This window comes from Schistocerca nitens, chromosome 2 (assembly GCF_023898315.1).
Source record: "Schistocerca nitens isolate TAMUIC-IGC-003100 chromosome 2, iqSchNite1.1, whole genome shotgun sequence".
Lineage (NCBI taxonomy): Eukaryota > Metazoa > Arthropoda > Insecta > Orthoptera > Acrididae > Schistocerca > Schistocerca nitens.
The window spans coordinates 779,181,135-779,194,735 of NC_064615.1; the positions used below are offsets into that span (position 1 = coordinate 779,181,135).

Below are 13,601 nucleotides of genomic sequence, written 5' to 3' on the forward strand. Positions count from 1 at the left end.
CTGAAAATTTTATGGGTAGACGGAATAACTAACGAAGAGGTACTGAATCGAATTGGAGAAAAAAAAAGAAATTTGTGGCACAACTCGACTAAAAGAAGGGACCGACTGATAGGACACATCCTGAGGCATCGCGGAATTGTCAGTTTGATAATGGAAGGAAGTGTGAGGGTAAAAATTTGAAAAAAGGACGAAGGCTTGAATACAATAAGCAGGTTCAAACGGGTGTAGGTTGCTGCAGTTATGAAAGATGAAGACGCTTGGACAGCATACAATAGGATAGAGAGTTGCATCAAACCAACCCTCGGAATGAGGACGACGATGAAATAGCGATAACAGTAACAACAACAAGAATTAATGTTTTTATCAAACGTAAAATCACTTGCTATTTGCAAAGGTCCATTAAACACACCTTTTAATAAAAATGCGAAACGTGCCTTAGGCATAAAACGTACAGATAGTAGCATGAAAAGGTGGTTTTGTTCACTCTACGCAGTTTCTGAATTTACTGCGATAAATGGTCGCTACATCAAACTTAGTTTTAACCAGTTGCAATGGAGCAATGGAGGGTAATTCGTTCATGATTTCCTCACTTCATGCTGGCCTAACGTCAAACTATCAATGGAACAGTCGTCAGACAAAGAAACCGAAACAGATGTCAATAAGTCGCCGCGGAAATTTAGATCTAAATATACGTCATTACTCTACAATTCGCACTGCAGAAGAGGACGGGCAGACGTAACGTAGAAATTTCTGTCGTGGATTATTTTTTATTTTTCATTTTATTTTAATTTTTTTAAACTTCTAAGCTTAAATCGAAGAAACATGAAAGTAATGAGACCCAGCAGAAATGTAAACAGCGCGAAACTTACCATCAGGATTGGTGATCACGAAATATATTAAATTAAGGGATTCTGCTACCTAGGTAGCAAAATAGCCCATGACGGATGGAGAAACGAGGACATAAAAAAGCAGACTAGCACTGGCAAAAACGGCAATTCTGGCCAAGACAAGTCTACTAGTGTCAAACATAGGCCTTAATTTGAGGAAGAAATGTATTAGAACGTACTTTTTGAGCACAGCATTGTATGGCATGCGAGCTAACATCCCAAAGATGTTCGGACTCACATGCGGTTCCTCTTCGTCGAAATGTCTTGGCGCAAACTCGTCTAGGGGTTGAACAGCGCGTGTCGCATTACACGCCTAAATTAGACACTTGTGACCCTTTGGTTCAACTGTCTGGCTGATGGCAAGTATGCGAGATTGTATGAAACATACAGAATTAATATAACTTATAATAACAGTAATAATAATATTGGGAGCTAAATTAACGACCCATAAATGATGTAGTCCACACAGTTGCTATTTGGTTAGAATAATGTTTATTCAGAAAGCAAACTTATAGCGAAAGTCGTCGTATTTAGAATTACTATTACACTCGAGCGCATATCCATTTGACGCAGTTCCATCATGAAGAATCTCATCGCGAAACAGAAGTCCGATACTCCTCCTCGATATTTACACGAAAAGTTAGAGCTCACACCAGGCGCGCGGCCTGCTCACCGCTCAGACACTTAGTCCCGCGATATTACACAACGCGAAATTTTCTAAGCCGTTTCACCTCCTAGCTACCTAAAGACCAGCCGTCCGCTTTCGCGTCTCAATCCGAACTGTCCCTTTCGTGTCTAGACCAGAATTCTCCCTCTACCCTCTCCGGCGGCGTCTCCCGCGTGCCGAACATCGTCGCTCAACCGACTAGTGCAGTTCCCTTCCCAAAGGCCGTCCATCTGATAGGCTAAAGCTTATTCTACATTATTTTACATTTTAACATATTTAAATAATCACAGCTTGACCACTTTCACGTTCTAAATAAATAATAAACGTTAAATTCTTTTACATAAAACCAATACAATTTCCTTCTTGACTTCGAATGTCACGGCCAGTAGCCTTGCAGCAATGTGCTTTCTGATAAATAAATAAAGAACAAAAGTAAGTATTATGCACTAAAGTTTACAACAAATATTATATTACCTAATGATTCAATAAGGTGTCATGCTGTCATCGTTCAATGTGTTTTGTGTGGAGGAAATGATGATCTGATGCTTAACGAAATTACTGATAACTTAAATTTACTACATCTTTTAAACAAATAAAGTTACAGAATTGATATTTACAACATGTGTCATTTTAATGATGAGCTCTTATGCGAAATGCCGATCGTTAAGATCGACCAAAGCGTTCAGATTTTAGCATTCAGGTCTTTGTTACAAAGCGTGTTAATTCCACTTTAACAGTAAATCCTAAACTATTATAGATATGATCAATATTCAAGTTTTATTCGGATCACCATGAAAACTTAAGAAAGATAGTAGATCAAAATTACTGTTGCTTCATTCCCTGAATTACTACAGAATTAAATAGTTTTCATATATGTTTTCCTTTATGGACGATCTTAGGTCCGCCATGTTTAACACTGCTAAGCCTTACTGGGCACAAACAGCTCCTACAGGGTTTCCCAAGGACGTACGTTCTCGTCTCTCTCACTGGCACACTACAGCGCTTAGGCGTGATAAGCCTGGCCTCATTCAGCACAATAGACGCCTGTGAATTTCCCCATATCGTGGCGAATCTGCGCTCTTTGTGGCACACGGTCCTGAACGACAGGGTTCGAGTCACAATTCCTGCAAGGCTATTTCTTTCGGCCATATACTTAAATGAGAGCGAAATGCTAGTTAACTCACAGGCAGTGAAACATGGACGGTGGAACAGAAATAATCAAAGGATTTGAGATGTGGTGCTACAGTTGAATGTTGAAAATTATATGGACTGATAAGGTAAGGAATGAGAAGGTTCTGCGCGGAATCGGAGAGGAAAGGAATATGTGGAAAACACTGACGAGGAGAAGGGACAGGATGATAAGACATCTGTTAAGCCATCACGGAATGACTTCCATGGTACTAGAGGGAGCTGTAAAGGGCAAAAACTGTAGAGGGAGACAAAGATTGGAATACATCCAGCAATTACTGAGGACATAGATTGCAAATCATACTCAGAGATAAAGAGGTAGGCACAGGACAGAAATTCGTAACGGGTCGCATCAAACCAGCCAGAAGACCGACGACTTAAAAACAAAAACGCGTTCTGCCAATAAAACGCAGTCTTTGGTTCTCCTTCGCCACAAAATATTCTACGTGATGGTTCTAATGTAAGTTGCTGGTATTTGTAATATCTAGGTATGTAGATTAGCTGACGGCTTTAGATTTGTGAGATTTATCGTGTAACCGAAATTTAACGGAATTCTTTTAGTATTCATATGAAGGGCCTAGCATTTTTTTTATTGTTCAGGGTCAATTGTGTGAGGTAACGGGCGAGTTGTGGCGCCTTGAAGATATTGGAGTTCGGAGTTAGCGTGGCCGCACAGGCCACTCGGCAGGCTGGCAGCGTGATGCGTGCCGAACGTTAGCCGGGGTCCAGGCCGACCACGTGGCTGGGAATTCCTTGGTGATGCTCTGTCGATGAAACAGACTTGTATGCCGAGAGTGCCAAAGATGCCGGACTTTGTGAAACCGTCATGGCAGACATTTCACAGGTCATGTAGAAATTAATAACAGCCAGAGGAATCATGATACCTTAAAAAGAAACATGTACATTACCATTATTTGGCCGGCCACAGTGGGCGAGCGGTTCTGGCCGCTTCAGTCCAGACCCGCGCGACTGCTACGGTCGCAGGTTCGAATCCTGTCTCGGGCATGGATGTGTGTGGTGTCCTTAGGTTAGTTAGGTTTAAGTAGTTCTAAGTTCTAGGGGACTGATGACCTCAGATGTTAAGTCCCATAGAGCTCAGAGCCATTTGAACCATTATTTGCACGGCGATTCTGATGGTGTAATCAGATTTTCAATATCTTTATTAGTTTAGAGTTCAGTATCTGGTGATAAATTATACAAGTAACACTCAGCAACGAATTTCTAAAATCTAGACGGTTCATCCGATTTTATCAATCGACATGTCTTTAGAAAGCTATTAGTGTAAACCTAAATTGGTACAAATTACAGTTATGTAATTGGAATAGTACATGAGTTATTGGAGGTCAAAGTGGCCGATTACTATCGATCGCGGCCGGCCATAAGTATTCCATAGTTACACGAAAAAACGGTAGCAGCATGCTTATAAGTATATTTATTCTTCTATGTCTTTGTTTATATCCGATATATACTATTTATGAAGAAATTGGTCAATTATTTACTGTGTTTTAGAAAGCACATAGACATTAGACTACTGGCTTACTTCTGTTCTATTCCTTTGATATATGTTTATTTAATTTGTTTCTGTATTTTATAATGTGTGTTAGAGCGTGTTTATGGTCCAGCTGTAGGAATATTTATTTAATTTCAAGTTATTTAAATGTAAATACAGTATTTCGAATGTGTTTCATTATGTTTGTGAGTGTGCGTTGTCTTGGAGACAGGGTGGGAGCGCTGTAGCCAATCACAGCGATCGTTCCAAAAACGACACGTGGAGGGACTATATCTAAGTGGGGCAGGAGCATCGTTTAGGGAGAGGACAGGAGAGTTCTGAACAGTGCGGCGCAACGGTCGGTCGCAGGAATTACGTGGAGAGTGGAGCAGTTTGCGCGTGGTCGCGGGAAATAGAAATTTTTCGTTGTGGCGACTTGTGTACTTCTGAGATTTCCGTGGCTTCTGCAGTGAAGACGTAGTATGCGTTTAGAAGTGAGTATCTCGCGAGCTATGTTGTTGTTGTTCATAACTAATTACGTGAAGTAGGAATCTATTGTTTCCCTGTTATTCAACTTTTATTTAATTGCTGGACCATCGACACCAATAAATGTTTTACAGTAATAAAGGGCATTCTTAAAGGTACTTCTGCTATCGTACCCAGCATTAAAGTCGTTAAAATAGTACACGCAGAATTTATTTACCAGCCCCTGGACAACGAAACCAGCCAAAACTTTTAATATTTCAACTCTGTGTCTGGAGGTACGTAGTTGAGGGTCACAACATTATTTCATTTATTATTTGAAACCCCGTAATTGCCACTTTTCTCACAATGCAGATATAGTGTCTAACTCATTTTGTAATTCGTTTTGATACTTTGATGACTTTTTCTATACGGTAAACATAATTATATATAATGGTAACGAAATGATGGTTATACGTACAGTCGACGAAGTTTAACAATCGGTATTGGTGGATGCGACAGCACGTCAGCGATACAGAACAAACTGCTCGGGAACTCGGGAGCAAGCGCCAGTCGGTAGTCCCATACGGTGCCGCAAGAGGAGCGGGTGTGCGAGCCGACGTCGGCGCCGGTGTCATCGTCGCTGGCGAGGCCTCATTGTGGCGCGGCCGCTTTTGCTCGCAGCGGATACAATGCGACGCGACACGTACTCCGTAATGAATGCGCCATTGTGGGCGCGGCTATCTTTTATATGCAGCTCATAACGGAGGGCGCACGTGGTCCGAATTGAAACCACTTGGGGAGAGTTGGGACGGGACAGCACATGTTGGTCGCAAATTGGGGCAATCGGCAACGTGCGGCCACAAAGGGCTGCCGCGAGCCCCCTCCATTGAACCGGGCGAGGGCGCTGGCGGCAGCGGCGGCGTTATCAGAGCAAGGCCGGGTGAGCCGCCGGCGAAACTGCCGCGATTGATGGCGCCGCTCCACCTGTTATCACGGGCCACTTCCGCCGGTCGCGGGCTACTGGAGCACAGCGTGCGCCAAGGTGAACCATGCGGCGCATACAGATACTCCGGTAGCTACGTAGCTTCAAAAATGTGTAAGGTGCGCCTCAAAATATACACTACTGGCCATTAAAATTGCTACACCAAGAAGAAATGCAGATGATAAACGGGTATTCATTGGACAAATATATTATACTAGAACTGACATGTGATTACATTTTCACGCAATTTGGGTGCATAGATCCTGAGAAATCAGTACCCAGAACAACCACCTCTGGCCGTAATAACAGCCTTCACACGCCTGGGCATTGACTCAAACAGAGCTTGGATGGCGTGTACATGCAGCTTCAACACGATACCACAGTTCATCAAGAGTAGTGACTGGCGTATTCTGACGAGCCAGTTGCTCGGCCACCATTGACCAGACGTTTTCAATTGGTGAGAGATCTGAAGAATGTGCTGGCCAGGGGAGCAGTCGAACATTTTCTGTATCCAGAAAGGCCCGTACACGACCTGCACCATGCGGTCGTGCATTATCCTGCTGAAATGTAGGATTTCGCAGGGATCGAATGAAGGGTACAGCCACGGGTCGTAACACATTTGAAATGTAACGTCCACTGTTCAAAGTGCCGTCAATGCGAACAGGAGATGACCGAGACGTGTAACCAATGGCACCCCATACCATCACGCCGGGTGATACGCCAGTATGGCGATGACGAATACACGCTTCCAATGTGCGTTCATCGCGATGTCGCCAAACACATGGGACCATCATGATGCTGTAAACAGAACCTGGATTCATCCGAAAAAATGACGTTTTGCCATTCGTGCACCCAGGTACGTCGTTGAGTACACCATCACAGGCGCTCCTGACTGTGATACAGCGTCAAGGGTAACCGCAGCCATGGTCTCCGGGCTGATAGTCCATGCTGCTGCAAACCTCGTCGAACTGTTCGTGCAGATGGTTGTTGTCTTGCAAATGTCCCCATGTGTTGACTCAGGGATCGAGACGTGGCTGCACGATCCGTTACAGCTATGCGGATAAGATGCCTGTCATCTCGACTGCTAGTGATACGAGGCCGTTGGGATCCAGCACGGCGTTCCGTATTACCCTCCTGAACCCACCGATTCCATATTCCGGCAACAGTCATTGGATCTCGACGAACGCGAGCAGCAATGTCGCGATACAGTAAACCGCAATCGCGATAGGCTACAATCCGACCTTTATCAAAGTCGGAAACGTGATGGTACACATTTCTCCTCCTTACACGAGGCATCACAACAACGTTTCACCAGGCAACGCCGGTCAACTGCTGTTTGTGTATGAGAAATCGGTTGGAAACTTTCCTCATGTCAGCACGTTGTAGGTGTCGCCACCTTGTGTGAATGCTCTGAAAAGCTAATTATTCGCATATCACAGCATCTTCTTCCTGTCGGTTAAATTTCACGTCTGTAGCACGTCATCTTCGTGGTGTAGCAATTTTAATGGCCAGTAGTGTAGTACCTATTTTCAGTATATCCATTATGGATGACGAACTGACACTGTGATTTAAATTGGTGATGACTGGGTGTAATTACGTAACCAGTCGCTTTTTTGGGTTTGAGATACGATTTACTGGAGCATTAACTAGTCGTCGAGCCATTGTACGCTCATCACCAGATGGAGATGTTACAGGAACATTATATAGTGGACCAAGTGTAGCCCGACGCTGTGGTGATGTTGCTGGAGGAAATGACCGAAATTTAGTACTCTGTAACGAAACGTTTATGAAACGAAAACGTTGTTACGTTTTAGGTAGGTTCTTCGTAACATCATTTCCGCTCCATAACGTTTCGTCACCAATTACTACATTTCCGTCATTTTCGCCAGCCCCACCACCACAGCGTCTAGCTACACTTGGTCCACGATATTACGTTCCTGAAACACCTCCATATGAAGATGAGCCTGCAGTGGCTCGAAAACCAGTCAGTGCTACAATAAATCGTACCCAAATAAATCACCAATAGTGTCTATTTGCCAGGAACTAAATTGTTATAAGATACTTATAAAAATGGTCGGACTGACGGGTATATAAATGGCAACACGTGATGAATCAGAACCTCAGATAGTTGTTAATGAAAATTATAATGTTCAGGATGCGATGTCACATGAGGAGGACAGGGTCATTCGAGGTACGAAGAAAGGACATGGGGCTGGAGATGATGGTATTTTTATAGAACTGATTGAAGTTGTAGGAGAAGCTATACAAATGAAACTAAAAAGTATTTACAGAATGCTGGGATAAAATAATTTCTCAGAAACGTAACATCTCTGGATTTTCTCTCTTTCACAAGAAAGGGGATAGGCACGACATACAGTTATATCAGCCTTATTTCCGTAGCGTACAAGATATTTTACCTTTGTTATATACAAGTTCAAAGAAAAAGACAGTAGATACAGATCATCCACAGGAACGAGGTGGCTATAGCACAAAAGTCGAAATTACGGAACGGAGCAGTGTGTATTAATAATTCATTATTAGCGCTCAGTTTGCTACCCAAAGACTTTGAGACAACCTTTCAATAATTTTAACAAAATTCTTGCTAACTTATTCATTCAACCTAATTCTGAATGGGAATGCTATAAGTTTCATCAGAATAGTGGTAAGTTCAGAACAGCAATCAGGTAAGAAGATTCCACATCACCAAAATTATTCTTGTTAACTCTAGAGGAAGTATTAAGTTTTTTAGACTCGGAAATAGGAAGAGGAACTCATATTAATAGAACGTATCAAAACGACCTTCATCTTGTTGATTGTACTACGTTTGTCCCTAGCCCAGAGGAATTCCAACAATGGATGAACCAATTGAACAGAGAAAGATGGAAAGTATTTCTGAACGTCGGTTACAATACTGTGCAAAAATTGTTTAATGAACATATCGAAAATGAGATATAACATATGAATAATGAAGTTGGAGACAGTTAAAGGCAGTCGTTGGAAACAAGACTGGATGAACACGCAAAATAAAGACTAAAAACGGCCTGCAGTTAATGTATTTAAAATTTTTGGAACATTGTTTCAGGAAACAGCATTCTAATAATATTGTAATTTATTTAGTAAACAAAGTCGCGGTCGCCTACAAGTTGTCACTTTTTATATGTGGATGACCGTTTTCGATCATCAGATGTTCATTCCTTGCTGATAGTAGGAATCCCTGCGGGCCCGTCCGTGCTGGCGCTGAGAACTCTAGTATCACCAACGAATGTAGATCTGACGATGATCTCTGTAATAGATCGAAACCGGTCATCCTCAAATAAAAAGCAACGACTTAACGCGACCACGACTGTGTTTACTAAATAAAACAGTTATAGTATTGCTAATCTAAACAGGGTGTTCATAACTAATTTTTTCGCGTTTTTGAAAAAGAAAACGTACAAGTAATGTGTTTAATCAATTTTCATTCATGACAAGGAGACATAGAGTTTTTAATGGGAAAAGCTTTCAAAAACTTAGGAAAGCTCATCGAGCATTGGAGAACAGACTCAGGTGAATAAATCAGCGGAATAGACTGGAGTGGATGACGTAATTATTACTGTGTGCAGGATTCGTTCCTATACTGGATACTGTACACCTTCTTTGCACTGCGCATATCATGACTGTAGTTACACTGTTCAATTCCCTGTTGTTTCTGCGCAGCGCAGAGCATTTGCGAAGTGTGGCAGATAATGTACTCGAGTGTTACGGCAAAAGTACTGTGTTGACCATCGTTCAGTTGTTCATCACCGTAAAGGTCAAATACGAGATATGTTTAACATAAAAAAGACGCGAATGTACGTGTAATACAGATTTCTCAGCAATGGAATGTCTGGGAGCCCGCCTTCACACATACTACTCTCAAATGGAAGAGTCGACACAGCACTTACTTCGTCCATTGCTAGCGCAATCCCACATGTTAACAACGCAAGTCCACAAAACTGAAGTGCGTTCCGGCAGCACGCGTCAGCAAAGTTTGATAACTTGCATCGCAGCAGCGATGATAGGGAAATATGTAGTCGTGGCGGTCCTTTGGCGAAAAGTATTTACTGTCTTGCTAGACTGAAAACAAATCTAACGGCGTTGACGATGTGGGGCTCCTGATCTTGGTTTGGACTTTGACCACCGGTTTTAATCGAATTTTCACTAAAATATAAGCATTACCAACACGTTTAACACCGTCAAGTGCTTAGCCTACGGGAAGAATATTTTATTTTATCTGTTATAAAGGAATATTTCCACAACTGATTCGAAGTCGTCTAAATTAAAATCAGGACATATGAGGCTCAGGAGTACAAGATTTTTTGGTACAGACGCGCTGATTATTTTTTTGTGTCGCCTCAACACCTTATAACTCAGTCTTCGGCAAAACGAACTCATTTCTTACAAGGCGACAGGAAAGGTGGTACAGATTTCAAGAGCTCGTAAATTCTACTTTCAATAACGAATCACTATAAGGTTTAGCGGCAAGAAACTGCACCACGCCGAAGTGAATCTTACTCTCGCTGAATGTACATGTGTTATTACGGCGAAAGTATCACTGTTCATAACCAATACGATGTCCGTCCCCGGTAGCAGAGTGGTCAGCGCGACAGAATGGCAATCCTAAGAGTCCGGGTTCGATTCCCGGCTGGGTCGGAGATTTTCTCCGCCCACGGACTGGGTGTTGTGTTGTTCTGATCATCATCGCTTCATCCCCATCGAAGCGCAAGTCGCCGAAGTGGCGTCAAATCGAAAGACTTGCACCCGGCGAACGGTCTACCCGACGCGATGGGAGGCCCTAGTCACATGACATTTATTTTTACCAGTACGATCTATCATTATAGTGGGCAGACGTACTGCCCCCCCCCCCCCTCTCTGTCTCTCTTTCTGTCACTCACTCACACTCACACACACACTCTCTCTCTCTCTCTCTCTCTCTCTCTCTCATACACACACACACACACACACACACACATTTTTCTTTCTTTTTTTTCCCCCGCTTACCGCGCTCCCTCCTCCTCCTCCTCCTCCTCCTCCGCCGGTTCCTGCGTAGTTTGAGAAGTGCTTGTGGAACTGGAAAGTTGAATGTCAACTGCAAATTTGAATAGTATGTTTCAGGTTTCTTGTCTCTGTAGAGTCCCTAACGACACTTGCTTGGAAGAGACGGATCATCCTGTGGAAATTTCCGAAACAGGATCTCTAGTGCACGGCCCGCCATATCCATGTTTGTCCTGTTGGCGCACTTGTCCACTGAAGTGATTCCATACATTTTTCAGTCCCAGACCTCATTAGCTTGAGCACTCTCTTCTCCCTTAGGCGCAGCACTACGTATGGATGTAACGTGAGCGTGCATACCAGAATACGCTAACGCGGCGCTGCTCTCCTGGGTCTTTGAATTTTGTTGTTGCAGGGTCCCGTTACTGAGCTCAGTCAGTTCGATAGTACACTCAGACTCGAAGAATTTTTACAGTGGAATCAAAGTGAAACAGGAGGAAGGACTACATTCTATTTATTTGACAGTTTCACGCATGGTAAAATTACAGACAAAAATGAGAAATTTAAAAAGAAAAATGAGATGCAAAACAAGTACCAGAATATATTTGTCTCATGGTGCCATCAGACCAGTGCGTCCAAGAAACTTAACCACTGAATATCCTCTGAAGAGGCCGTTCTGAGGTCGTTCCAATCCCCTTGAAATCCTTTTACTGGACGTTCACTAATAATGCGTACATCCGACTACAGCGTATTGATTCGTTTTAGCTTGAGCTGTAGTCTATCTAGCTATACACTATCGTAAGTTGCAATTAAATCAACAAAAGTGATACACATTTTCAAGCCTCTTTCAACGTCTATTTCAATAAACGAATTCAGAGCTGTGACCGGCCTACAGCTACTTCCATTTCATCTGGATTTATGCTGCACCGGAGATGCTATGCTGTCGGCTGTTGTACGTATATACTCTGCTGTAAATAATTTTTTTCTGATGATTTACAGCATATACTGAACGATACAGTTGAACAGTAGCTTGTTGTGTTACTGCTAAGTTTCCCTGGTTTTAGGATTTTGTGTGTGAGCCATTTTAAACTGTTGCGGGTTTGTTGTAGCTCACAGACTGTGTGAGTGGAATTGTATTAGCCTCCTCCCAGCCTGAAGGCGTAAATTCTTAATAAACGCACGATAAGTTCCATCATATAACGCAGCCTTCCTCGCTTTTACCGAGCGAGGTGGCGCAGTGGTTAGACACTGGACTCGCATTCGGGAGGACGACGGTTCAATCCCGCGTCCGGCCATCCTGATTTAGGTTTTCCGTGATTTCCCTAAATCGCTCCAGGCAAATGCCGGGATGGTTCCTTTCAAAGGGCACGGCCGAATTCCTTCCCCGTCCTTCCCTAACCCGATGAGACCGATGACCTCGCTGTCTGGTCTGCTTCCCCAAAACAACCCAACCCCTCGCTTTTCATTGCTGTAGGAATCTTGTCTTCAGTTAACGGATGGATATGATTTTGATATTCCTTGAGTTTTTTGTGAATATCATCCTTCATAAAAATACTGTAACTGAATCGTGCACCTCTTTACAGTGTGTTGTGGAATAACTGCAAAAGTTAATCTCGAGGTTGAAAAGTGCATAAAATAGGAACGTTACCGTAACTACCTGTTCGTACTTACGGAAAGCTCAGACTATGTACCCGGCAAGAAGTTTCGTATCCTTTCTACTTTCCTTTCGTTTCATACTCCTTCACTCACAGTGCAAACAACAACTATCACATAGTTGTCATACCTACCTACACTATATGCTTGCACGTTTCATATATTGTAAAACATGTAAGACAAACATCAAGTCAAGACATGTTTAAGATGTCCCGATCTAGAACTATAACGAGGAGCGGCTTCTTAAAATGTTTTCCTCCATCTCAAATCAGAGTAAGAAATTTTAAACTCTTAACCTTTGCTCGATCCTTCTCTCTCTCTTTCTCAGGAAGCAGAATGTAACAGTTGTGAAACACGTACAATCGTAGATTGAACGAGGAACACAGATTTTTTGTCTTAAACCATTTGGTTTGCCTGAATATGAAATCTACGTAATTTTTTTCCGTTCTTTGACATATTGATTGTTGTGCCATTTCTGGTCCACCTACTCCGCTTGCTGACAATGTTAATTTCAGAATTACAATGCCAACCAGTTTCAACCCTTTCGTAAAGCCATACATTAAAACTAGTTTGAGTGGTAACAGACATCTTGCTGGACTTGTTTTGGATGCATGGCGCCAAGTCGAGTAATTGTAGGGCGTGTACAGTCGGCCCGGCGCTTTTCCACAGTTTTCTAAACGGAACGTCACTATGCTCATCCAGAAGACAAGACACAATAATATTGTACTCGTATGGCGAAGAAAAACTACAGCAGCCTCACTAGTTCCGTTGTCAGCCTCACCACAGTTTAGCTGGTGTCGCTAATTTAATACTGAAATTCTTGCTCAGAAAGTTAGTTAATGTTCTAAATAAATACCTCATTTAGGACCCTTTACTTCCATGTCGCGTTTCTTACAACATGCAATGGTACACTTAATGTCACTATTGCAGTGTGCTGTGACTTGTGTGTAACTGCAAGAATGGCACTTCTCTCGCGCTGGCCACCCCGACGAATCAGTGGAACAGTTTACAAAATCACCCAGGAATGATGGTAAATTAACACACATTTTTCGCCGCAGGGACACCTCTGCTTTCGTTATCCCACATTCTCCCTTCCTATTAGCAACGCAGAAGATACTTCAGAAGTGTCCCTTCTAGCCGCCACTGAAGTTTTACGTGTGCATCAAGGTGTTCCCTTATGCACCGATACCTGTTTGTCCATGTCTACAAGTACACATTCGTTCCTTAGACTAGTAAATTGCGAACCGAAACTTCAGAATA

The 13,601-nt window shown here is 42.7% G+C and overlaps 1 protein-coding gene across 1 annotated transcript in view; it reads left to right on the plus strand.

Moving 5' to 3' along the window:
* The window catches only part of LOC126235325 (uncharacterized), an 88,297-nt gene that overhangs the window by 45,983 nt on the left and 28,713 nt on the right, over positions 1 to 13,601 (plus strand). Inside the window, exon 3 of the mRNA XM_049944048.1 lies at positions 5,451 to 5,738. Coding sequence (XP_049800005.1) covers positions 5,451 to 5,738 — 288 coding nt within the window. The remainder of the gene's footprint in view (positions 1 to 5,450; positions 5,739 to 13,601) is intronic.